We start from the raw sequence: 27341 nt of genomic DNA, 5'->3' as shown, positions 1-27341 counted from the left end.
TTTGAGCAGGAAATGTATCCAGCAGGTTCATTTACTGAGTCCAACAGAGAACAGAGTCGAGGAGGGCGGGCTGGTAGGTGACTCAGACAAGGACAAACCAAGGTTAATGCAGAGGAGCTAAAGGAGCAGGGGTCTCAAACTTAAATATTTTTTATAAAAATATACATATTTCCGAAAATGTAATTTTGTTTTTTACTTCAAATATTGTAGAACAACACTCGAATGTAATTTTCTTTTAACTGAAGCCCTTCATTGAACTCCCAAATAAACACTGTCTGTGCACACACGCATGCGCTGTTTTGCTGCTTTTTAACCTCTTTTTTTCTCTTTCAAGAACAACGTGATGTCATTAGAAATCTGACTTTTGCAGTGGAGGCCAACAACGTGTCGAGCCTAAAACGGGAAAGCAACACGTGACGTCATGACGTACAGACACGTTGCGTGTCGTCATCAGGCGGTGGTTCACTGCAAGAATGGCTTCCTGTCTCATCTCTGCCCCTGCTCTGTGAGCGATGAAACTTTACCGCTGTGCGTAATACACAAAGTAAACACGCAGAACCGGACATAGAGGCTTCGAGAGCGGCGCAGCGGTGCCCGAGGGCTCGCCATGCTGCTGTCTCAGCTGCCAGAGGATCTACTCTATTACATCTTATCTTATTTGGACTACAGATCTCTCAGTCGCCTCTCTCAAGTTTGTAGAAGCTTTTACCGCTTTGTAAACCGGGACGCTGTTTGGAAGAAGATTGCTAAAGCTCTTTTAAACACGGGCATTACTCGGGAGGGGAAGGACATGTAAGAAAACAGTCGCACACTTCTGAGCAAGCTGCTGGGTGTTTCTAGCTTAGCGTTAGCCTAACATGCAGCGTCCATTGGCCCGTGCTGCTGCCGCACCGTCTCACGCTGACAGCAGCTGACTCCACACCTGTGGCCGTGGCATGTTGTTGTGTGTAACCGTAAACGCTGTGGTCCCAGTGCATCATTTTACAGAAACCAGTGAACAGACTTCCTTTTACTTTAAATAAAAGTGATGCACTTTAAATCACTTTCAGCACTTTTGATTGAATGACAGCGATAAACGCGACTAAGTAGCTTTTCATAAAATGCGATGTGAAATTCAGGCTGCAGCATCACCTGCTTTGGCTTAAACGTACACGTGTTGCTATGAGGGAGTAAGTGTTCCACATCTGTGACCACGAACACTGAGACAGCTGCCCTGATACTGCTTCTCAGTCAGCAGTGCAGTGCTTGAACCAAAGGTTCCACACCTGACCTCAGGTCCTGATCCTAGTATTTAGTTTAAGGTGCGAGCACTGTAAAGTCAGGAACCAGAGTAGGACTCGTGGTGTTGTCCTCATCTTGTCTGTCAGTTATTTTGTGTGTTTTTCACCCTTATCATGTTCAGCTTTTACATCGTTCCAGTCAGTTAGAAAACTGCAGTTTCAGACCTCTGATTGTCTGGCTTTTCAAAATAAAGTGCATCACTGAGAGTACGCCGAGCAGTAAAATGCATATACCAGCCATTTATGCAAATATCGAATTAGCCAATTATATGACAAGGTCAAGTATCATAACGGAGAAGAGAGTTAAACGTAAATGTTTGGTGACAGAGAGCTGCTCTGCGTTTTTCAAAAGATGCTAGCTTTTATAGAGAACGACCCAAAGAAGTCTGTCAGTGTGGACCCATTGATGCACACTGGGTCCTGGGTTCACCGGGCAGTTCCTGGATCAGTCTGTTGATTGCTCCCTACACTTGCCTCACGCGGGAGCACAGAGCACATCTTGAGTTGCTGCAATGAAATTTGGACTGGCTTCATCGTTTTTTCACTTTGTTTTTGCAGGTCTATGTATTCAGCCCCGTATGATTTTCATTTCTAACTAACGATGCTGCATCCTTTCAGTCCTAACACACTGTCCAGCCCATATGCAGGATGATTTGAGTTCCCATTGAGATCTGACGTCTTCCTTTCATTGTTTTTGAACTTTAGATGCACTTTCTTCCCTCACCTGTATGTGAGCAAGCACAGTTCTTAAAGAGGACAGCCTGCATGAACAACTAAGATGAAAACCACTGTCGTCATAGTGATCTCCAATTGTTCAGGCTAACATTAACTAGACCTGACCGTGCTGAATTTTCTTTGCAGTAAAATATCACCAAAACCGTTTGCATAGAGACAGAGTCGCAGTAGGAAGCTGAAAGAAAAAATCATTTGTGTAAACTAAGGCTGCAGCTCTCTATTTGTAATCTATCAACGAATCGAAATACTTTAGTTTTATTCATGAGCAATAACAAATATTCAAAAGAGAAAAATCAGGTCTTTTAAAGTGAATGCTCACTGCTTTCAATTGTAGAAATGTCGGTGCTTTTAAATGTAACTGCATACTAGACGAAACCCTTTGACTGTAAGTGCCAGATTAAAACTACATTTTTAAAAGAAAACATGAATCATCTCCAGTACAGTCAAAAAGTCTTCCCTCTGTATTCTTGGCAGGCTCTCTCGTTAATACGAGGCAGATGTTTGTGCTGCTGGAAGCAGAACCTTTATCATGGTGTGGACATTATTTAATAATAATAACAATTCAGGGTCCAAGCTGACACCCCTCAGCTCAGGGTTTAATGGCCCACGTACGTTTTTGTGTTTTTAATTAGGAATGCATTTTTATTAATGCAATATTTTATATCACTTTTAATCTGAGAAATGTTACAAAAGAATTGAAATAATGTGGTCTGGTCCCCCCACGTCCCTTTAGACTCACCCACGTTTGCAGGTATCATGTCCTGCTGGCGTCAGCCTTCATTAAGCTGGATGTAAACATGCATCAACAACAACAACAACAACAATCAGACCAAGTCAACAGTTTGTCTGCATAGTATAATGGAACATGTGCAGGCTGAGGGTGGAGCAGCTGCACCCGTCACAGCTTGTTGATCAGGTGCTTTGATGGACTCCTGCTAACGTCGTCCCAGTAAAGGTTTTGTGGTGGTTACAGGAACAGCGCTGGTGTTTCTTTCACGCTCGCTGAGCTCAGCGTGCCGGTAACGGCTCCGCCTCTTCACGGTGTGTCAGCAGACTCTGTGCCAGGGTCATCATCACTGCTGCTGTGGTGTCGTCAGTGGGCTGTCAGACTTTGTATTCATTCTGTTGCAGGTCTGTTTTTAGTGGCACATGTGGGTGAAACGCTGGTGTTGACATCGTTTAACACAGCGGCGCGCTACAGAGCGTTTATAATCGAATTCCTCGCTGAAGCCGTAGGGTCAGGTGACCCTCTCAACAAGCTGATTCAAATGTATTGTGGGGTTATATGTAAGTTCAGTAAACAGCTCCTAAGATTATTGATGCAGTATTATTGTAGCGTCTTTATTTTAATATTAAGAGCCTTTAGGTGACTGTTGCTGTGATTTGGTGCTATATAAATAAAACTGAATTGAAATTGTAACCATAGTCTTTGACAGATGTTTGAGAAGTTCTGAACAACAGTTTGCACGTCACAGTTTTTCTGTGACAAAACATTTTATTTCATAAAAATGTTCACGTGTCATCTGAAAATGTATAGATTGATGAAAGGGTCAGATGTGCATTGTTTTCATGGATAATGCCACCAGCATTCAAACCCACACAGATCAAAGTGTAGTCATCTCGGTTGCTGCTGTCCCTGCAGATATCCTCTCATACGCCTGAAGGACAGAGTGAAGATTGCTCAAAACTGGTACAGCGGGATCTGCAGAAGAAGAATTCCTCTGAGATGGAAAACTAAGTAAGTCCCCTGTTGCACCTTATTTCAGTTCACATCATGCACACATGTCCAGATGTACAACGAGAGTTTGGATTTCAGCGCCGTCAAAGATTAAACTTGTGATCGGTTTCACAGAAGAACTGTTCATCATATCTCTGCCTGATAAAGAGCCAGTTTACCTCATTATCTGCATACTTTAAAGACGTTCAGGTGTGACGTTGAAATCGCTCACATTTTATTTGTATCTCATTGTCAGACTGTTACCATGGTTACAGCTGGACGGGGACACTCTTTTTCTGTCTCAGGCTGCTGACATAAAGGTGTACCATATCCACAAAGACTCGGGGAGACTCCAGCGTAGTCCGTTTGAAGTCTACTCGGGCCACAAGGGTGACGTCTGTCGCTTCGTTCTCACAGATTCTCTCCTGATCAGCGGTGGAAGGTAGCTGAAGGAAAACTGTTGGTTGTTCTTGAGCTAATCTGAAGGAAACGTGAAGTTTGGAGGTCTGTAGAGATTGACACGTCTGCACACCTCAGCATCCGATACAGCCTTAATGCTTAGCCTTATTTTGGCGTATTTGATCCTGATTTCCTTACACGGGGTCTATATAAGCTTTAAACAGTGTCTCAGAAGGGTCCACATTCAAAACGCACTCTGCAACTCCTTTATGGGCAATAATCTAGACCCAAAAACACGAGTACATCCAGCTCGGATTCAAAAGGTTTTACAGTTGCTAAATTTGAATACATGTGAAATGTGATGTGATGAGTGAGCAAAGAGAGCTTGAGACCGTGGCTCAGACTTACTGTCACGCTTCCATACATCTGGCTGGTTGAACGAAGCGCTGGTTTACACTGATGTAAAGACATTTACTGTGCTCCTGTCAGCATGAGAGAGGTCAAGACTTGTGATTTGTGGGTTCCAGCCGATCAAACAACTTCAGAGCTTCTGTTTATGTGAGTACAGATTTACTTTGGACGGCTGAAATGTAAAGAAAGTCTAATGCTCTTCTTTATCGGTGTCAGTGACGGGAAGATCGTCGTCCACAGCAGGAGAAGTGATGTGCCAGTGGAGTTCTCAGGTCATAACCAGGAGGTGAACTGTGTGGATGCTAAAGACGGACTCATCATCAGCGGCTCCAGAGACCGGACAGCCCGGGTCAGAACGACTCTACGCTTCGGGTTCATTATGTGATGCACAGTAGCAGAGTGTTTACAGTCCTACTTCTAAGATGCTGTGTAAAATGTCATATCAATGATTTGCAAATCACTTTTGAACTGTGAGCCAATCACAAGTCAAACAGTCCCTTCACTATTCAGCCAAATCACCGGGGGTGGCACAGCAGCAGTCGTGGGTTCTGATCCAGTCTGAGGCCTTTCTGTGTACAGCTTGCATGTTCTCCCTGTGCCTACATTGGCTTGCTAGGTTAACTAGTGCAGTGCAGATGTGAGATTGAATGGTTGTTATTTGTATTAGCCCTGCAGTAGACTGGCAGCATGTCCAGGATGTGCCTCACGTCTTCACAGCTCCTGAGCTGCATCAGAGGAATAGAAATGGACGATGGACAGACTGGCAGACGGCCTTAGGCCAGCTGAAAAGCACCGAGTCTGTTTTTATTTTTAAGCATCAAGTTGTGATGCTTTCCTGACGTTATATAGCTTAGATAAATACCTGCTTCTTTGCAGTTTCTTAAACGGCGGAGCTCTTTGCACAACTTCCTGAAACTCAGGAACCTGCCCAATCATACACCGAGCTGGTTACAGTTAGCTCCATACATATTTGGACACTGACACAAGTCTTTTATCTGTTTACTGAAACATATTTGGTTATATATAGTTGTATAATGGACAGCAGCTGCAGTAAAGACCTGGCAGAGCATTAAACAGGAGCAAACCAGCACCTGGTGACTTCACGCTGTCAGTCCAGCAAAGGGATTTATACCGAGTATTAGAGACGAACATTTCATCTTCACGTATTTAATTTGTCCAATTATTTATGAGCTGCTGACATGAAGGGACGGTGTTAAACATGCTTTAGTTCATCACATTTTTATGTAATCTTTTTGTTCAACCCACTGAGTCAAAGCTGAAACTCTGCACTTCAGCTACATCTGAGGTTTTATTTAAAATTCATTGTGATGATGTACAGGACGAAATGAGGAAAAAGTTGTCCAAATATTTAAGGACATAACTGTAGTTTTTACACGTAACAGTGAAATCACTGGCAAGCATGTTCAAACACAGTGGATACAGCTGGATGGAAATCTGCAAAAAAGCTTTTTAATATAGTTGAATTCAACAGGAAAGCTTTCATATGCTGTATATTCAAAATGAAATACTTGTAATCTTTGTTTTAATCTGGATGATTGTGGTGCACAGCTCATGAAATTGTGGATCTAGTAGAATAATCATTGATAAGCATTACAGAAGAACTTCACCAGATTTATGTCCCATTATAAAGTAACACGCTCCCTGTTTGCGTACCGAACACATGAAGGTAGACAAAAGTTAATTCTCTGACTTTTCTGATATCCGTCCTGTCCTTGCTGTGTCCCCGCCCCCACTGCTCACATGAAACACAGAGCATCCTGACCTGTACACAGAGGCTGTCCGCTCCATGTTTATAAGACTGAAGTTAACGAAACATTTACTCATATTTTAACTAAACAAATGCTACATTTCACTCTATATCTAAATCATCATGTGTTCAGTTATTGGTATTACAATAATAATGTCATGTAATTTAATTTGTCATGTAATACATAGATGTTCTAATAAGGTTTTTTTCTTTAGATTTGGAGTTTGACTTCCACCGCTCCCAGAGATACAATTCCCATGTGTGACAGAGTGTGGTCCGTGGCTATTAATCCCACACTGAGGTAAGAGTCACCCACTCACTTGTGTTTTCTCTTATCGTTATTTAAAGCACTTTTTCATAGTAGCTGCTGGACGTGCTGGCACCTCACCAGGACCTGGGGGCTGTTGCAGCTCTAAGAACCCAGTTTTTCAGCCCTTGTTAAAGAGGAGCAGCTTTCCTGCATCGTTTATGCATAAAAGTGACGTTAATAAGTTGAATGTGTGAATGCAGCATTGGCAACTAACTTTAACTCTTTGTTGCCATTGTTCAGTCATAATTTTTACAAGAGCACATAACTGGAACACTGACCCACAGTGGTGCTAAAAGAAAGACATGAAAGAAAGAAACTAATGATAAGTAAACAGTGAGGAACCATGAGTCATGCAGGTGTCAGTGCCATGTTATACCTACATGTGGCGCAGGAACATCATCACGGTTCAGTGGTTTTAGTTTCATTCCAGCCGTGTGCAGTGGCTCAGTAGCACGGTGCCACACAGCGAATAACAGGAATCACCAGACTAAAAACCTTTGACTGCAGCTCATCTTAATTTTGTTGTAGGAAATCTGGGCGATACAAAAAGGATTCCACGAAAAAAGGTTAAATGTGTTAAATAAAAGCTAATAAAGTAAAATAAATACCAATAAAAAAGGATAAGTGTGAACAAATATGGATGTTAACCTAGTTTGTAATAAAGCAGCTGGCAGATTTCTGCTGATTTTCAGACGTTGGCTGGTCACAGACTGTGCGTGAAACAGCAGAAGCAGATTCTTTGTGGCGGCGCTTTAGAAGTGCCTTTGATTTCTCAACCATGTTTTGGCTCAGAAACCTAATAACACAGACTTACACACACTCACAGCTCTGCTGACTGCACAGACAGATGCAGACGTTTGTAACAGTATCCACTTCATCACCTGCTGGTCTGAGAGGCAGGTGATTGTCCGTCCACAGAGACGCTTCATCTGCCGGACATGGTTTATAAGGCGTGCCACTTGTTCTTTGTCCTCAAAGTTTTAAGTTTCCTCAATTTTTTTAAAGACACGCTGTAAACCACGTCAGGAAATGCCCAGAATTTGTCATGTCTGTGGTCGGTGCAGAAATGCACTTTTGTGCCCCTTAAACTGAATTATCTGTTTTTCATAGATTCAGCTAAAGAAACCAAATGTTGTTTTGCTATTAACATCTGTGTACAAACACAGTTTAAAATAGGTTCTTTAGTTGTAGACACAGCACTGGTTCATATATGGAATAATTCAATTACAGCTTACAGAAGGAAAAAATGTCCTCTGACCGTTTTTCTCTGGAAATGCTCCGATGCAAGAACCGAACTGAGAATGTGTGAAAAAGCAGTGAAAGGAAAAGTGAGACAGACCTTCAGAGTAGACTATTTCTCAAGAACATTTCCCATTTATTTGACTGTAGCTGAGGCCATAGTTAATAAAAGACTATGAAAATGATCACTGAAACCATGAACTCATCAGGAAAGTGTCTCCCAGGGTGGGCAGCATGATGGTGTACTGGTCAGCTTTGTCGTGTAGTCTCCATTATCTCCCAGTACCTATTCATGCAGGTTTTCAAGCTTCCTTCCATAGTAAAGTAAGTAATTGATGAGGTGCTTAAAGTGTATAGAATAATAATGTATCAATAAATGTGGCTTGTAGTCCAAAAAACTGTCTACAGCTGTCAGAACTGTGGACATGGCTTCTACATTCAACACAGACGCTCTCACACTCCCGACACCAACGTCGTCATCGGTTTTTAATACATTTATTCTTTTAAAGTAAATGTATGTGTGCTGTATGCATTTTGTTGTCGACACCAACCAAAATACTGTTTTTGGTAATTAACATTTGAAATGATGAAGGCACTTGAAAAGTAACACAAAATGATCCGCCTTCCCAGAAAAACACACAAACTTTTCAGAAGTACTTTTTTCCTCCCAGGCTTCTAGACTTCTGATTGGCCAACATTTCTACATGGCTAGGATTTGGCATGTTCTTAGGCAACATACTGAATGCCAAACTGGATCCTAATCTTATTGCTTGCTTTGAAATCAGTGACGCCGTATCGTGTGTGATGGAAAGATTCACTTCTCTACGCAAATACAGCTGTCACTGGATTACTTCATGTCCTGAAGCGGGTGATCTCCACATCCATGTAGATGCTAAAAATGACAGCCTCAACATGGCATTTAATCTGTTATTAGACTCAATTGGTTTCTGTCAAAATGTAAAAGAACCCACCCACCACTTTAATCACACTCTAGATCTTGTTTTAACATATGGCATAGAAACTGAACATTTAACAGTGTTTCCTGAAAACCCTCTCCTGTCTGATCATTTCCTGATAACATTTACATTTACAATAATTGATTACACAGCGGTGGAGAGTAGACTTTATCACAGTAGATGTCTTTCTGAAAGCGCTGTAACTAAGTTTAAGAATATAATCCACCCACTGTTATCATCTTCAATGCCCTGTACCAACATAGAGCAGAGCAGCTATCTGAACGCTGCTCCAACAGAGGTCGATTATCTTGTTAATAATTTTCCTGCTTCGTCAGAAGTACTTGACTGCCTGGTATAACTCTCAAACGTGCACCTTAAAGCAGATAACTCGTAAGCTGGAGAGGAAATGATCTTTCACAAATTTAGAAGATCATCATTTAGCCTGTATATGTATTTTAATTTATTTATTTTCTACCATTTTTAAATCCAGAAATGGTTATGTAGCCAAATCTCAGTATATGTGCAGTTTCTGAAATGCTCGTCTGGGACCATCAACCATTCTGTGCTCAGAGTCACTCTCCCATTCTGATACGCACTGATAAACAACTTCTATTGTAGCTCTCTCTCTCACTGCTGTATGTGTGTATGGGGCTAGGCAGTGGCATTTCAGTTAGTTAGTAGGTGAATAGATGACCAGGTATTTCCTGCAGTAACTGGTCTCAACCAAAGTGATGCTGATTAATATGACATGTTTTGTTTTTGTTTACATTTTTATTAGCCCTGCACATAAAAATAGATATATAAAGAATCCATGTTACCTCTTTGTAATGATCAAAATTCTGATTAATGACTTTAAATGAATTACAGTCAACAGAACCTGAGCTGAACTTGAGCTGAAATAGCAGGTAAACACTGGTGTTAATGCAGTTCTTTCTGTTTAGGTGCACAGCTGTGATTAATGTGAATACACTTATTTCTACTAATGTTTCATTGAAGTCACTTCACACAGTCAGTTAAATGTATTTAAATTAATTTCAGCACAGCATAAGTTAATAAACTGAAAATGTTTCATTTTACAGTTTTGGATCAGAATTGTTTGTTATTATAAAACATTTTTTAAATTTAAAGTAGTTTTAACATTTAACAAGCATTATGACCACTCCTGCATGACACGCTTTCACTCCTGCTCCAGCTCCAGTACAGGCATGGATCCTACAAAACATCTAAAGGTTGTCATCAGTATTTGGCACCAAGAACGGGTTATTTTGGTTGTATAAATTACCCCTAACCCTTCATAGATCAGACAGAGATACTTGTAAAATAATGAATTATTTGGATGATCTCTAAGTGCTCATTGGCCCTGACACTTACACATTTGTGTGCGTGTGCAGTCTTGCTATGTCTATATAAAGAAAAAAAAAGTAACTTTAAAATTCCCACCAAGAAGCAGAGAGCCAGAAATGTCTTTACACTAAATCTTTACGGCTATGTGGTGGGGTTTGGCATGGAGGGTATGCCACACTGATCACTAATGTAGAGAAGAGGGGGTTGGCAGAACCTAATGAAGAAAGCAGCTACCCTGAAGAGAAGTGAGAACAGGCGGGTGGGGGGGTTTGAGTTGTTTTGTGTAGGATTCCTCAAGCACAACTACAAAGATGTTGCAGAGACCAAAAGCGCCTTTGAACGTTTCAAAAAGAGGAACATGATTGTTGGGTAAACCATCTCTTCAACACTTCTCACCACCACCAGGGAAGGAGGACCTTTGACCTCCAGTAAGTACAGGGTTAAGCCACAGCAGCCACCTAGCCATCCTGAACTGGCCCTCTCTAACTACTGCCCACCACTGCCACCCAACCTCAGACACTCCAATTTCACTCCCACTGCTCTGCCTTACTCAACTACAAGAAAAAGCTCGAAATTCAAGTCTTTCTCTTTGGTCTCTTCTGAGCCGTTCCTGTGGCTCAGGAGTCAAGAATTCAATTAGTTAAAAAAAGAGAAGAAAAGATCGAAGCTGCAACAATACAGCGATAAGGGGGCAGAATGTGCGTTCCCACACACTAAATACAGAGCGCTTTTTCTGGGGCCCACAGAGCCAGAGAACCTACACCGCAGGAGGCGAGAATAATCACAGCTCGTTCCAAACCCCCTCATTACAGACGCGCATGCACACACACACACATGCACGCACCTTGCATTCCTGACGCACACAGATAGTTTCATTCAGACACATATTACAAGCAGACATTCCACCTAAGAGCGACACACCTTGCAGATCCCCCACACTTACCATGGATAAACATACACTCTGAGAAACAAACACACAAGTATTCCCATCAAAAACACACTTGGCACGTGAAAGCCTGCTGCACTCGTACAGGTGTTCTCCTGTCTTGAGTTTACAGCAAGTAGTGTTTTAGAGCTACACTTAAACTGGCAACTTTGTAAACAGTTTCCAAGCAATTGATACTTAATAATTACTAGAGCGATGCATAATTGAAATAGGTAGACAGAGTATATCTGTAACTGCAAACAGTGTGTTGATGGTTATTAAGGATCGTTGTTTTGTCTATAGATTTTTCTTTTGTGGAAGTCCAGTGGTTAGCACTGTTGTCTCAAAGCAAGAAGGATTTTGGAAAAACACTATATAAATGGCAGTCCATGTCTGTTTCCATCAGGAGGGGCATATTTTGGGTGAATATATGCACTATAGTATCAATCAAACTTTCATTTTTATAGCAACATTCATGCAGATTATCAAACTTTTTGACAGATGACTGACAAGCTGATAACGAGGAAATAAAAATTGAAATGGCCTATAAGAAGAATAAAAGTTGATCAAATACAATTAATAAAAATTAGAAAATACATTCAGTAATATCCATATCTCAATCATTTTCTTCCCTTTATCTGGGGTTCGGTCGCGGGAGAAGCAGCCTAAGTAAGAACGCCCAGCCACTTCTTCTAGCTTATCTGGTTCTACTATGAGCACCTGTCGGATTGCTCAACTCCTCACCCTATATCTAAGGGAGAGGCCTGCCACCCTTTGGAGAAAGCTAATTTCTGCCACTTGTATCCACAATCTTATAATTTCAGTCACTATCCAGAGCTTGTGACCATAGGTAACAGGAAGGGACTGGTAAAGCAAGAGCATCATTGCAGGTGTGGTCCCAATCCATCTGCTCCCTTCACCCCTCACTCACATGAACAAGACCCTGAGAGTCTTAAACTACTCCCCTGGGGGGCAGTAACCTGTCCCTGACCCAGAGTAGGCAGTTCACTCTTTTCTTGGCTTAGGACCATGACTTGGAGGTGACTTGAAGGTGCTCTTCACATTCCACTGCAACCCTCTAATAAAACCAACAGAAACACATCGTCTACAAAAAGCCTTCCACCACCTGAGTAGAGCTAGAAATTTTGTCCATAAAAACTATGAGCCGCATCGGTGATAAGGGGCACCCCTGAGTCCAGCATTTACCGAAAAGAGTCCGAAATATCGCCACCAATCATGCTCCTGTAACGGTTATACAGGGATTGAATGGCTGGTAGGAATGGGTCAGACATCCTATACTCCCAAAGCAATTCCCCACAGGATAGTCTGAGGAACGCAGTTGAATGCTTTCTTCAAAAACAACCACATGTAGACTGGTTGGGTAAACTCCCATGCACCCTCAAATATCATTGTAAGGATAAAGAGCTGGGGCACAAAAACCACAACCACATTGTTGCTCTTGCTTCCAAGGTTCGACTAAAGACAGACAAACTGTCCTCTCCAGTACCCTTCAATAGGCCTTACCCGGGAGGCTTAGGAGTGTAATCCCCCTGTAGTCAAAACACATCCTCTGGGCCTCCCTCTGGGACCGCCACCACAGTGTGCCAGTCTAGAGGTTCCGCCCTAGATCTCCATGTGGTGTTGTAGAGGCGTGTCAACCATTATAGCCCTATAAAATCCAGGACCTTTAGGAACTCGGAGTGAACATCCACCCTAGGGTTCCGGCCACCAAGGAGTTGTTTAATTGCCTCACTGACCTCTCCCCTTGTGATGGGAGAGTCATCCCCTCGTTCCCAGACTCTGCTTCCTCTCCAGAAGATGTGTCAGTAGGATTAAGGAGGTCCACCCCCACTATCCAACATCTGAGTAGAGTACTACCTCGTCCCCAAGTCGCCTGACAATTTGCCAGAATCACTTTGAGGCATACTGAAAGTCTTTTTCCATTGCCTCACCAAACTCCTCCCACAACTGAGTTTTTGCTTCAGCTACCACCTGAGCTGCATTCCACTTGGCCTGCTGCTATTCTTCAGCTGCTTTTAAAGTCCCATAGGCTAACCAGGACTTCAGCCTCATGGCACCTTTCACCTGTCCACTACCTTTCTCGAGGACTACCACCATATCAGGCACCAACCACACTGTAGCCATAGCTCCTTGCTGCAGCCTTAGAAATGGAGGTGCGGAACATGGTCCATTAGAACTTAATGTCCCCAGTCTCCCTCCAAATGCTGTCAAAGTTCTGCCAGAGATGGGAGTTGAACATCTCATGGATCAGGGCCTCTGTCAGGCATTCCCAGCACACCCTCCCAATACATTTAGATGTGCCAGGTCGTCCAGCATCCTCCTCCACCACCTGATCCAACCTACCATGAGGTAGTGATCAGTTGATAGCTGGGCTTCTCTTTTTAACCGAGTGTTTAGAACATATGATCACAGATCCATTGATATGTTTTCAAAATCGACCACTGACCTATGACCTAGGGTGTCCTGGTGCCATTTGCACATCTTTATGTTAAAAAGTGGTGTTTGTTATAGACAAACTGTTATTTGCACAGAAGTCCAATAGCAGAACTGCACTCTCTGTCACTTGATGCATTGCTCATGTGAATTGAAGTCTCCCAATAGGACAATGGAGTCATCAGATGGAGGACCCTGAAGCACCCCATCCAGTGACTCTCAAAAGGCAGTCATATTGTCAGGACCCATTCCCCGAAGACGCAGGGAAACAACCCTTTGTCCAGTGGCAAAGCCTCCACATGTACAGGTAGCAAACCAAGGGATACAAGAATACCCACCCCTCTTCACTGCCTCTTATTGAGGACAGCTCCAAACTGGAAGAAAGTCCAGCCCCTCTTCAGGAGACTGGTTCCAGAGCCCGACCTGTGTATTGAGGTGAGCCCAACTATATCTAGTCGGGATCTGTCAACATTACACACAAGCTCGGGCTCCTTCCACACCAGAGAGGTGAAATTCCATGTCCCAGTAGTCAGCCTCAATAGCCTGGGATTGGACCGACATGGCCCCCATGCTTGACTGCTGCTTGATGCACAATGTACCCGACCTCTACAGCTCCTCCTGCGGGTGGTGGGCCTACAGGAGGGAAGGACAATGTAGCATCTTTGCACCCAGCTAGGTACCTATGGTACTTTGTAATGTTTGACTTTTTGGATTACATGATATTTGCGTTATGGTCTGGCAGTTACTTGTTATATATGCAAAATGATCTTAAGTGTACAATCTCTCATCTTGTTACAGAGTAATTTAAGCAGAGTTCAGTTATGTTTAAACATTGCAACATCTTGATTTGTTTGTTTTTTAGATATTCGGTTGTAGATTTGCTGCCGTGCTTGGGATCATTGTCCTGTTGCATCACCCAGTTTTGGCCATGATTTAGTTGTTAGACAGGTGGGCTCACATTTGTCTCTAGAATTATTTGGTATACCCAGGAGTTTATGGTTTACTCAATAATTACAAGGTGCCCAGGTCCTGTGGCCTTCGTCAGCCGTCCACCAGCGGTTGATAGTTGGTATGAGGGGTTTGAAGCTAAATATAGTGCTGTGTATTATGGCCAATCCCACTTTGGGATTGTCTGTCCACAGTTTTGTTGTTTGTTATCATTAGGGTTTTTTTTTTAATTCAGCATCATTATTATTATTATTACATTTGCAGCTTTGAAAATCTAAGAATCCTAGAGATCAGATAGGCAGGCAGGATACCTGATGGATAACTGCCCAGCCTGACGTTGGGCAAATACAGAGACATTTGCTCTCACATTGACACCTGGGCAGTTTAGATTCACATTTAACCCAACCTTGATGAAGCCGGAGTATCCGGAGAGAAGCCACGCAACCACGGGGAGAACATGCAAACACAGAGTCTTTGTGTCTTGGTGTGAGGCAACAGTGCTAACCACCACACTACCAAGCTGCCCGTTTGTGTTATTATTATTCTTAGTTTGGCAGCTTTGAAAATCTAAGAATCGTAGAGATCATAAAGCTATGATAATTAGTTCATTTTTGTTTTTAATCATATTTTCTTACACAACAATCTGCAAGTCAGTTATCCAGAATGTCGAGATATTTTAGCATGTGGTAGTTAGAAGTACAGATCTCTGTAATTTCTTTGGTGGTTCAACAAGTCTGTGTTAGATATAAGCTTAATAATAATGAGAAATATAATAACCTCAGATCACCGAAATGAAAGACAAAGTGATATAATATTCCTTGTTATGTTTAAGAAAATCTATCACAATGATCTTTTCTCCTAATCCTATTTGCTGTTGCAAATTTGTTGCCAACGCAGTTTGTATACAGCAGAGTTCTTCCACGCTGATGTCCAGTGTGGGACATCGCGTTAGGTCCTGGTCTATTCCACCCGGCTGAGCAGCCCCAGCTGAGGAATGTCCTGCTGACCCCACAGACATGAGACACAAACAGAAGCCAAAAGGGCCACAGGGGGTGGTGATGGGACAACAGGGTCCAGGCATGCGCGTGTGTGTGTCCCCATGCATAAGAGTGTCTATTTGTGAGAGAAAAAAGTGCATGCTTGTAGGCAGGCAAATGTTTGTCCATGCATGTCGTTGTGTAAAGGGGTAGGGGGCGAGGGAGAGAACCCTGGGAGTGAAAGAAAGAGAGGGAGTGTGCATAGGGGGTTTGGGGGTCAGCACTTGCACCCTTTGAGCATTGTTTCCCTCCCTGGCAATATAAAAGCATCATAACCCTTTGAGCCCAGACATATTTAGAAACCACATAAAAGCACTTTTTACAAACTAGATACACGTCGGTCACAAAGCCCGGGGTCAAGCGCAACAAATTAACAGCCCTATTTCTGACAGGGGGTGGGGGTGAGAGCTGGAAGCTTGGTGACAGGCTGGAGCTGAAATGCTGGAGCCCAGCTTCCCAGGGTGGTGAAGAGGGCTGCTTTCTTGCATTCATGTGTAATTGGTCTGAGAGGCTGAGTGAATGCTGACTTACTTTTGTTTCTATTATAATCCTCTTTATAGAAGACTTGCCTACCGTAACTCGAACAAAAGTCAAGACGGCTACTATGAAAGGCAAGAATCTTATTTGTCGCTTATTTGTTTCACACATTGAAACCCCCGTCGCGATTTTTAGCATCTTAGAGAAGCCTTTATCAAATGCTGATGCATCTCCAAAAAGGTAGGTCATCATGAAAACCTTATGTAATTCAGAAAGTTCAAATGCAATTAGTTTTCATTATTTAAGCATTTTCATACTCTTTCATATTACCACCCACTCTTCCTTCAGGTTTTCCTTTAAAATCTCACATATGCTTCGTTCTTCCACCTTGATGAGATTCCCAGCTCTAGATGCACCCCCCCCCCCCCCCCCCCCCCTGCATAATACAGCCACACACAGTGTTCTTTGGGTTGTACACTCCCTCCTTTCTCTCCATATGTAGGCAGCATCTCTGTGGCGCACACGTTCTAGTTTCTACCAAAGGTCCAGTGTCCATACTCTTTCTCCAGGTTGTCCTTAACATCCTTCTGTCTGTCTTCCACAGAAGAGGAGTTCCTGTTGAACTCTTGTGCAGGGTTCTAGTGATTGTCCTCATTGAGACTACAGACCAGGTTCAGTCCTTCACTCGTGTCCTGGCAGTCATTCTCTCACTTGTTGTTTTTCCATAGTCTTTAAAATCTTTTGCTTTCTCTACCTCTGCCAGGCTTGTTCTGTGCTGTTTGGCTCACTTTACATTTCTAGATGAGACGCCTCACTCCAGACACTTGGAAATGCTCTAAACAAATTTCTTTCATTTTTGGCATGGGCTGTGCTCTGGCTCAATTAAAAGCTCAGTTTTTCAGGGGCCAATAATATCCTCCCTGGTCATTTTTGTTTTTTCTGAAATAGTTCTGTTATCGTGTCCAAATAAAAATAATTTGTTAATTCTAAAGAAAACTAGTACCGTAATTGTCGGACTATAAGCCGCTACTTTTTGCACCAGCTTTGAACCCTGCGGCTTTTAGTCAGGTGCGGCTTTTCTATGGATTGTCCATGATTTTTGTGATATCGTAAGACGATTTGTTTTTTGTTCCGCTGTTGTACGGCACTACGTTGCCTGGCGGAAGGATCGGGGTTCAAGATTGGTATGTTGGTCACATGTCCGTCCGCCAGGCAACATAGTGCCGTACAAGTAGCGCGAAAAACAAACTTCAAAGTAGCGCTACGCGTTCAGCGGGAGGCGTGGATGACGAGCGGCGATAAACTTGCGAAAAGCAAGTTATGCCCAACTCCACCGGTGGATTCTGACAGCGTGGAAAAGTGTGCAAACATCCACGATCACCAACGGATTTGAAGGGCTGGACTGCTGCATGATGGAGAGGAGGACACCGCCACGGCCCTTCAGAGGGTGTTCGACTCCGACACTGACAACGAGGATTTCTTTGGTTTTGAAAGTGACAACGAAAGAAAGGAGCTGAGAGTGGATGACAAAGCCACCCTGAGCCTGTTCGTCTCCGACACTGGAGGAGAGGACTTTGGTGGTTTTAGTGCGCAGGAAGAAGAGAAAGATGGTGAATGACTGACTTTTCTTCTTGTTAAAGCCGTGTCACTGCACCTGAGCCTAAAAGGTAGTCCGGATCTATTTTTCTGGTGTGCTGTAGGTTATTGTTATGTACTACATTAGTTACTCATTTATGAAGCACAGCGCATGTGCAAATATGTACCCATAACTTGTTTTTCAAAATATTAATAAAAGTTATGTCTCCAAACAGCCATCTCTTTCCTGACAATTCCCTTTGTGCATATTCTCTTACATATGATAAGTCAACATTGAAACACCTGCGGCTTTTAGTCAGGTGCGGCTAATGTATGTACAAAACAGGATTTTCCCCTGATTTTAGCTTGTGCGGCTAATATTCAGGTGCGCTTTGTAGTCCGGGAAATACGGTATGTGTAGAAAATAAACATCATAACAATAATGGGATGGCTAATCATTTTGTCTTCAACGATATTTACATACTGGCCTTCCTCTTAACTACACCCGCTCTAGAATTCAGGTCAATCAGGGCTTGCTAATCAACCACAGTCAACACACTGTTTTGGAGTAGTTTTGGCACTGTGGGCAGAAATACATTATAAATAATCACAGACTGCAGAAACTTGACACTAAACTTAAAACACTATGAATTCTGTGGACATCTATCATGGCAGCAGTCTCCTCCATGATTGTGATTGCATGTAATGAACTGGATAGAGACTTTTTCCCTCATTTGCCCACATTTGTAAGGAAAATGCATTTGTGGGTTGAGCAGCAGATGCGTATGTGAAAAACACCCATGTCAAATGTTCTGCCAGCCAGTCCACATAGTAGGGGATGTCAGACACAAGCTCCGAAGACAACATCTCAAGAAGATGGTTTAAACACACCCTATCATCACTCATCATTTTTCCAATAAAGTTCGTTCCAACCGTGTGAACTGGATAGATGTGACTCTGATCAGCTGTTTGGGCTGCGTTTTATGGGCTCGGTCTTTGAAAATGTGATAAAAAATGAAGCTACCTCTTGGTGCTTTCACAAAATTGGGACAGTAGAAAACTACTATGTGAACTCCATGAATTTAAGGTTTTCCTACATGATATTCAGCTTGTGTTGTTCCTGTTGAAAGCAGCAGAGGACATGCTCTCACAGTTACCCCAAGATAAAAAAAGGCCGATGTTGTGACGTCGGAGTTCACATGAATGCAGCTCGTGCGCTGCACATAGAAAGCAACCTTCTTGCTGTGAGGCAACAGTGCTAACCACCGCGTCACCGTGCTGCCTCAGATTATGTCATCAAGTACAAATTACTTCTGCACATTTTTAAGTATAAATTCAACACGATGTAGCAAAGTTTGCAGGTGTATTAACACCAGTTTTAGTAACATACATGCATAAATTAAACAGCAAAGGTGACATACTAAGATTAGCAGCAGAAAACCTGAGCAAGACTGTCATCATCACCGCTATGGCTGCTAATTTATTTGGACAGTGGAAATGGTGAGAAGCATCAGTAGTTTTAAGCACAGTGCCAAATGAGACTTGTACAGCAGCGTTTCACTGACCTGATTAATCATCAGAGATCAACAGAGCGCCACATATTCGTGGCAGAAATACACACACACACATATATTGTTGCACAATCCGAGTGTGTTTACATTTCGATTTTGCGTTTTATATAAGAACGTTAGCAGTGCAATGAAATACAAGTACTGCTCCCCCTGGTGGTTACATTTTACATTACCACTGGTTTTCCTAAATGCCGCTTAGCGGTGTTACCACTCGTGGTTGCATCATCCACGTCGCAGGTGGGGGATATCCTTACGGTCGACCGTCGGTCACGATTCCATCAGGGATCAATCATGATCCTGTCACTGATGAGACCATTTTAAGTGTCTGTGTCTGGTGCTGCCTGTGTTTTTGTATCAGTGTGTATGAATGTGTGTTTGGAGAGATGAAAAATTGTTGTTTCTTTTTGACCTGCTGATATGACTGGTTCCCACTGAACACACATGGGCCTTCAGATGATACAGCCAGCTGTTGAGGTTGGCCAGGGTGTTGCTAATGAGAGGTGATGTGATTGGGAGCCACTGACTGAGCAGAAGAGAAGGAGTCTGGTCAGAGATGTGGCTGCGTGTTTGTTTGCATGTGTTTAGGTAAAATTAGGCACGATAGAGGCTTTGACCTTAACAGCTATAATATCAGTCCATTGTTCTGACTCCAGATCAGATCTGGTTGGTGATTCAGTTGGCTTAGGAAGCAGAAGAAATAAGAAGGAGTCATTCTTTGTGTAGGTGGTGTCCCCCTCCTCTCCTCTTGCTGTGATACAGCCAAGTCAGGGGTGAGTAATGTGAGTAATGGAGAGTAATAGGGTCCAGATAGCAAGTGTGACTATAACCCTATTGTATCCTGTGTCAGGAAGGTCAGAGGTCACCCACTGTGCCTACTGGTCCCAGACCCATCTGGGTCATAAATGAGTTTACCCAACACTAATTACTGGGAACCTGCCAAAGGTCTGTGCTATGTGACGGGGCTGACAGCTGCCCGCATTACTGAGCGTGTGTTTTCCTGCAAACATGCACGTTCTTCGTTGCTCCAGTTCAAAGTACATACACGCCAACAGCATGGCTCAGTCGCAGCTCTGCTTGGTACGCTTTGTAAGGCCAAGTCCTGTTAGGTTTGGCAGCACAGCCTCCAGGATGATAAATGCTCAGTCAAGCCAGTGCATGTGATTCCACCACAGTGCCATTACTGTTCACAAGCAGCTTGTTTGTCTGTGGAGCTAAAAGTATATGCTGATTCAACTTGAGCTGTGTCAAGCAGAGGAGAGGGGAAGAAGGTCAGACAGAGCATGTGGCCCTTTCAACATAAGAGAGTCTGGTCCTGAGGAGGAACATGTAGGCTGGAGTACAGCTGCATCCTCGACATCTCACAGAACCTTGTAGGTTTTGTTCTACAAATGTTTGTCAAGATTATGGACTTGACTCTTTATAGAAATACGGCATGAACAATATGCCATATAAAAAAAAATGTAATAAAGAACAAGATGATGGTTATGGTGCTGGTTGGGTTCCAGTCCCGCTTTGTGTCTTTCTGTTCCCGCCTCAGTTTTCTCTTGTTTCCCCTCAATTCTTTAATACAGGTGTGGGCAACTCCAGGCCTCGAGGGCGCCTGTCCTGCAGGCTTTAGATGTGTCCTTGATCCAACACAGCTGATGAACTAATCGTGCGATTCAGGTGTGCTGACCCAGGGTGAGATCTAAAACCTGCAGGACAGCGGCCCTCGAGGCCTGGAGTTGGACACCCCTGATCTAATACATTCAATCTAGAAATATCTTCTATTAAAAGCTAGTTTGAGATAAAGTTCTCCCCATGTACCGTGCTACGTCATCACTTGCTCAAAATCTTGCTTTGAAGTTTTAGTTGGTTCTGCTTTTATGTAATTTGATGACACTGAAGTTCAAAGTTAGCAGTGAGCTTCCTATCTTACCACAGATTAAAAACTAGGACATTAATAATCTTGGGAATTTACTCTGAATTATAACAAACAATGCCATGCAGTGAGTTTCATCAGTAATACACAAAAAGAGAGCAGATTCAACTTCTGTCAGCTTGGAACAGAAATCTGAACTCTGATGCTGGAAGGAGACTTTTTATTTCTACGTAGGCTGCAAATTCACAAATGCACAGACTTAGCCAGCGTTAGCATGACTCCGTGGAGCCAGAATCTGTCTAATCTCGTACCTGTAAGCTGTGCCTGAATGGGAGGTTGAAAGCATGACAAGTGTAACTGACAAGTCTGTGGAAATGATGCAGTGTGATGTTTTCCAAATAACATCTCCACCTACTGCAGTACAGACTTGAGTCCTCATTATTTTGACATAAGCATCTGTCAGTAGCTACCTCTGCATGTAAAAGGCGGGTCCTCCCCCTGTCTGTCAACCCTGTAGGAGGGCACTAAGCTCTGAGTCTCCACATCCAGTTCAGCCCTCCTAGTCAGCCTTCTCCCACAGTGCTCCTCCCCTCACCTTTTCCTCTCCCTAACCTCCCCACATGCGTGACATTCACTGTGCATACCGAGGCTGCTAATTCCAACCTGCCTCTTGAGTCAAAGGCTCGAGCGGTCTTTTCTTGTCTTTTATTCTGCTGGGAAACAACATGTGCTGAATGTAAGACCAGAAGAGAATCTGGTTATTTGTGATAATGAACATTTTCCTACCAGACTCCCCATTTCTCTCCATTCTGGTCAGACAAACCCTGCATGTGCTGTCTACACGTACTGTATGCATGCAGCTGTGCTACGCTGGCCCCAGAGACAAACATTCTTATTCAAAATGAACCTTTTATGTGATGAGAGAACATTTTTATAACAATTGCTAAATGAGGTCAAGAAATCAAGTGCAAAGTGGGCCTCGATGAATCCTCTAAGGTGCTGCCGCTGGTGCTCTGTACAGACAGCAGTCTCGAACCTGCGCTCACAGTTTTGTTCCTTTAGCAGTGCAAAACTGTCTTTTTCAGAAACACTTTCTATGCTGTGCACTCACATGTGCTCCCACAGAGAAAGGAGACTATAGACAGTCTTCTGACTCTGAGACAGCAGAGCTAGCACAAACTGTCAAACTGTATTAAATCACTTTTAATTTCACTCAAAGTAAACACTTCAAATGTTTTTAAAAGGGAGTTTTTGTGTATCTTTTGCTACTTTGCAATATGTGATGCAGGCGTTCTGGGATAATCTCTTTATGCACTTTTAGAGCATCTTGAGCCCAGCAGCTAAATCCTGCCGGCTCCTCATACTTGTCCCTTTCTGATTCGTGCTGGATCCACTGTTTCAAACTGTGTCTGTTCATCTGGATGTTCAGATGAAGCCACAGGGAAGCAAATCTAAAAAAGAATAATGATTTGAAATAATAAGATTTCCAGATCTCAGCATCATTTATAAAATGTCTTCTGTGCATTTTGGAAAGTACGCTGGTTAAACAGGAAACGTTGGAATGACCGCTTCCTTTTACATATGTGGACATAAGGGTCATTTTCATCCACTGCAATTGTTTTTAATATATTTTTCCATATAGGACAATAAGCCAGCTGATAAAAATGAAAAGTAAAAATTAAATCAATCATTTTGGGTAGATTCCTACCTTGTTTTCTTGTGTCAGTACATGTTTGTTCACCTTGTTTAAGGACATGTTCTGCCTCTCTGTGTGCAGCTCCTTCGTCACAGGCACTGCATGCTGCGAGAACTTCTCCCCTCTCTGCATCTGGGATGTTGAACGGTGAGTCAGGAAGCTCCTCGCTATAACAACGTTGTGTTGAGCAACATATCGTTAAAGTATTGTTAGTCACACAACACATGCTTCCATACACCCTGCTTTGTTTTTTGTCATGTAAATGTTTCAATAATTATTAGCTCAGCTAGAAACTTTTTGATAATGAGCAGCGGCAGCTTTGGCTGTAATCCACATGACAGAAGTGCAACGCGATGAGCTGTGTACGGTGTTTCTGTACAACACAATATACAACACGCACAAGTTCAGTCTTCTAAATCGTCATGTGTTCCTGTGAAAGGTTACACAGTCCTGAAACGAGAACAATGAGCATGTTTTATGTTATTGTGAGACTCGAAGCAAAGATTCAGCATGTGTGATGAGCTGGAATCAAAACTCCTCAACAGTCTTAATTCACCGGATCTCTGCCTATTTCGACTTTTGTTGATTTTCCATCTTACTAACAAATCTGCATCAGCTTGAAAACTCCATGGAGCAAGTCTTTGTCAGTCCAAAGTGAGGACCTGAAGCTCCTGTCATTGAGCCAGTGAGAACAGACTGACGGCGCACGACGACCGGAGGCTGTTGTTGTGCTGTTGGGTTTTTCTCCCGGCTGAACAGGAAACACTACCCTGACATGAAATGAATTTGATTATTTAAAGAGAGATGGCCCTTGAACAGCATTTATATATTTGAATGATATTGAAATGTTATGGCAGCAGCCCTGTTTCCCAAAATGTTTGGACCTTAGAAAAAATTTCAAATATGACAGAAGGAGCTGACATCAGGCCGGACCAAGCGCAGAGGATGGAAGTCTAAGTAGTGAAGAACAGAGCATCCAGCCTTCAGAGCTTAGTCCACGTGGATGGACGTTCACTCCTCACACCTGACAACCTTCTGCAGCCTTTGAGAGGGAGAGCAGCTGAGAAACACTGACAGCAACATTTTCTGAACAAATATTATCAGTGAACTCGACCGTGCGAAGAAGACACGAGTGTCAGAAGTGGCAGTGCTCTACACGCTCGGTGACCTTGCCAGCATCAGGATCACACTACAGGGAAATACTTTGTTACTGTACTTAAGTAGGATTTTTCAGGTACTCGAGTATTTATTTTTCTGACACCTTTTTACTTTTAAATACCAGGTTACACGTTTAATCCGCGCATACATGAGATGTAAGAGGCAAAACCACATCATTTATTATCTATATTTTTTATTATATATTTTCAGTTTTTCTATAGTTCTATAATAATAACTAATCCATGTCGGTGTAAGCCAATAGAAAGGAGCCAAATCGTTTGAAGTTATACTCCAACAGGAAACCGTAAAATCCTTGGAGGTTCCAACACGGCACAAAAAATAGAAATGCAATATAAAGCATGATTAACTGTTAGTAAAATCACATATAAATAAACTGTTTTAACACTCTTTATCACTTTAGCCATAAACGACTGGATGTTAAGTCCTTTTATTCAAATTTTGGATAAAGGTTAGCCGAGCGATCTCAGTCTCTGTTCATCTGGACTGACTGTAAACTACATCCAGATAAACAGAAACAACTTTTTGGGATTTGCTCACCTGGATGATTTTGCAGGCATCAAGACGGTTTCTGTGTTATTTATTTATCTCATGTAAATTTCTTTATTTTACAGCTAAACACGGGTATGCAGGCATTTTTTAATTCCTCATTTCTGAGGAAATAATGTGCAAATACACTTTACCTGGAATTTTGTGAATACTTTCAGTGCATCAAACACTCTCCAGCATCAAACTCTGTACATATCAGAACAAAAGCCATCACACCAAACCGAACATCAGCTGCTGCAGCCAGTTTAGAGAAGAACAAACCACAAGCTTCCACAAGGAAGCTTCCTTTGGCTTTGCTTTGGGTTTAACCGTTTTTCTTTCTCACCCTCTTCAAGTCGATTTTGTCTTTTTTCTCATCTCAGAGGGACAAAGAAGTCTTATGATCACCCATATAGAGGTGCATCCCACACAAGGGGCAACCCAACATTTCACACTGTCTTCACTCATGGTTAAACACAGAGAAGGGGAAAAACACATCAAAGAAAAACCACCCCGACCATCGCTCCCAACACCCAACGTTACCCTCGGCTCCTTCCCAAAGGAGGCGCTCCTTTTAACAATCAAACGGTCGGGCTGGGATTCCTCACATTCCTGAATCTGAAAGGAGCGCGGTGAAATGACTGAATCGGAGCAGAAGCTCTGTTATACAAATGGCAGACGCACATGTGTATGTGACATTGATGTGGTCCCAACACCCACCTCCGCTGACTCTGCCAGGAGACGTGCAGTTGTGGAGCAGCGAGCGCAGAGGTGTGGGTAAATTGGGTGGATGCACGGCTCCCCTCTGTTTGTTTTAGTGGCTAAAAACCTCAGCGTGGCTCCTTTTCTCTACCTGTGTGATTGCTTTTGACAGGAGGCCTGTTTCCCAGCACATCCCCAGGATCCAGTTTTGGAGCCTTCAACCCCTCCTGTCACCAAAACACACAAATATACACACACTACTATTCTACAGCTGCCACATACTGAAGGATAATCAGCCTTTCTTAGTGTTTTTTTCAACATTGTCAATTCATTAGTAAGTCCTTTCACTGCTTGCTTGTGTGTGGCCCACTAAAGCCAACCTGACTCCTACAATAAGGCCAGACAGGCTTAAATCAAGACAGACGCTGTGTGTCACGCAGCCAGAAGTCTCTTCATAACAAATACTAAGCCTGTAGCCCCCCCCCCCCCCCCCCCCCCCCCCCCCCACATACCCACCCCACACCCAGCCAGGGCACCAGGCTGCCCATCTCATAAAATAACTTCCCAAGTGCAGCTCGGATCGCTTCATCTGAAGAAATGGATTATTTTTCCAACAAAGTTGCATTTACGTGTGAATCTTTAGCATCAGCCAGTTTCATGTCCTGATCAACCAAGTCTGATAAAACTGCAAAGTTTGAACATATTTAGTGCTGTGAAATTTTCATATAGAAAATCACTTTTCGGTCAATGTTTGAACATGGATACGTCAAAAAACCTGATATTTTCACTGGTCTGTCAAACCATCAAAATAAACCAGAGTCTGTAATCTGGACGCGCAGAGTGAGTGCACGCTGCGTAAAACATGAAGAAATAACAAATGTATTCAAGCTGTCTCATAAACTCGCATATTAGGGAGCACACCAATATAAAAAAGACAAGTAGTGCCAGTTTCTGAACTGTATATAAATATATCCGGTTGTTCAGTGATGACGTGACGAATCCTACTTCCGGGTCTAAAGTAGTCTGTGTTTAATATGGCTTTTGTGTTGTTAACATGTTTAATGTTTTATATTTTCTTCTATCTCAAAAAGCTCCTAAAACAGTCAGTGATCACTGTTGACCTCCCTCGGCTTTTATTACCACTAATCATTTATTTAAGCTCAGTTTTTAAAACCTTAGGATGTAACTACAGCCCAGCCCATGCAGCAGTATATGAATGACTAACCTCGTATTGTGGATGGATTATCTCAGTTGTTCTCCTGGCTGAAGTTTGGTCCTTTTACAGCATCCTGCCATGCGATTACATTTGTTCCTGACCACCGAGAACACTCACGGTAACTTTTATCGAGTGGAAAAAAAGTTAGCTCGTTTATATTATGCTAACATAGCTGTGTCGCTAGCGGTCGCTAGCACATCATTATATACCAGCTAGCCCAACTTCAGTAACCCTACAAACGTCACTGCTGTTTAGTTTTTGGTCTTCATTTATGTTGGAAGTGATAACAGAGCTGTACGTTTGAATTTGTTTCCAAAACCCCGCAGTCAGGACATGCTATATTGTATTTAGATAGAAGCTAGCGAGCTAACTCCCTGCTAACTTCTAACTCCGTTAAATGTCATAAATTCCGTTTTCATGGATGCCTGGATGTTAAACTCAGTTGTTACACCTGGTAGAGCAGAACGCTGATCATTTTATTAAAGATGAAAGACTTTAGACAGTTTTTCAACTCTCAGTAATGCCACAGTGATCGTTTGATATATGGACCTGCAGCGGAGTTTAGGCCCAGACACGACTAGTGACATCAGACTGAACAACCGGATTTCACAATAATTCAAAACTAGCCCGAATACTTTACAACTAGAATTTGTTAGTAACAAAATGAACAAAATGTGATTTTCATTCAACTTTAATGCTGGATCGAGCAAACAAAAGTATCACAAAAACAAAAATATCAGTAGAAAGTTCTGTTAACTATATGCACGTTTTGCCTCTCAGTATATTTTAAGTCTTCCGGGTCAATAGGTCTCAAAATAGTAGGTCTAGAAAATAAAAAATATTCACTTATTTAACAAAATGATTTCCTCGGTTATCATTAGCGTATGATCTGGAAACTCCAGAATTTCCTTCCACTCAGGACAGACTTTCAGTTCAACATGAACGCTGAATGAAAATGGCTCTTTCCTGATTTTTGTGGCTAATTTCATGTTAGAAAGTTTTCTACGTGCTTTATT

The 27341-nt window shown here is 42.6% G+C and overlaps 1 protein-coding gene across 2 annotated transcripts in view; it reads left to right on the top strand.

Annotated features, from left to right (window-relative positions):
- The first annotated feature begins 406 nt into the window (after positions 1-406).
- fbxw4 (F-box and WD repeat domain containing 4) overlaps positions 407-27341 on the top strand; it is a 42563-nt gene continuing 15628 nt past the window's right edge. Inside the window, exons 1-6 of one of the 2 annotated variants that reach the window (XM_080868367.1) lie at positions 407-528; positions 3658-3753; positions 3989-4174; positions 4759-4891; positions 6526-6611; positions 22785-22850. In XM_080868367.1, coding sequence (XP_080724493.1) covers positions 422-528; positions 3658-3753; positions 3989-4174; positions 4759-4891; positions 6526-6611; positions 22785-22850 — 674 coding nt within the window. In that variant the 5' untranslated portion in view covers positions 407-421. Of the gene's footprint in view, positions 793-3657; positions 3754-3988; positions 4175-4758; positions 4892-6525; positions 6612-22784; positions 22851-27341 lie in introns of both variants that reach the window. The other variant, XM_080868366.1, reaches the window with a different exon arrangement.

This window comes from Rhamphochromis sp. 'chilingali' (genome assembly GCF_963969265.1).
Source record: "Rhamphochromis sp. 'chilingali' genome assembly, chromosome: 20".
In the NCBI taxonomy this organism is placed as follows: domain Eukaryota; kingdom Metazoa; phylum Chordata; class Actinopteri; order Cichliformes; family Cichlidae; genus Rhamphochromis; species Rhamphochromis sp. 'chilingali'.
This window is presented reverse-complemented; position numbering and strand designations above follow the sequence as displayed.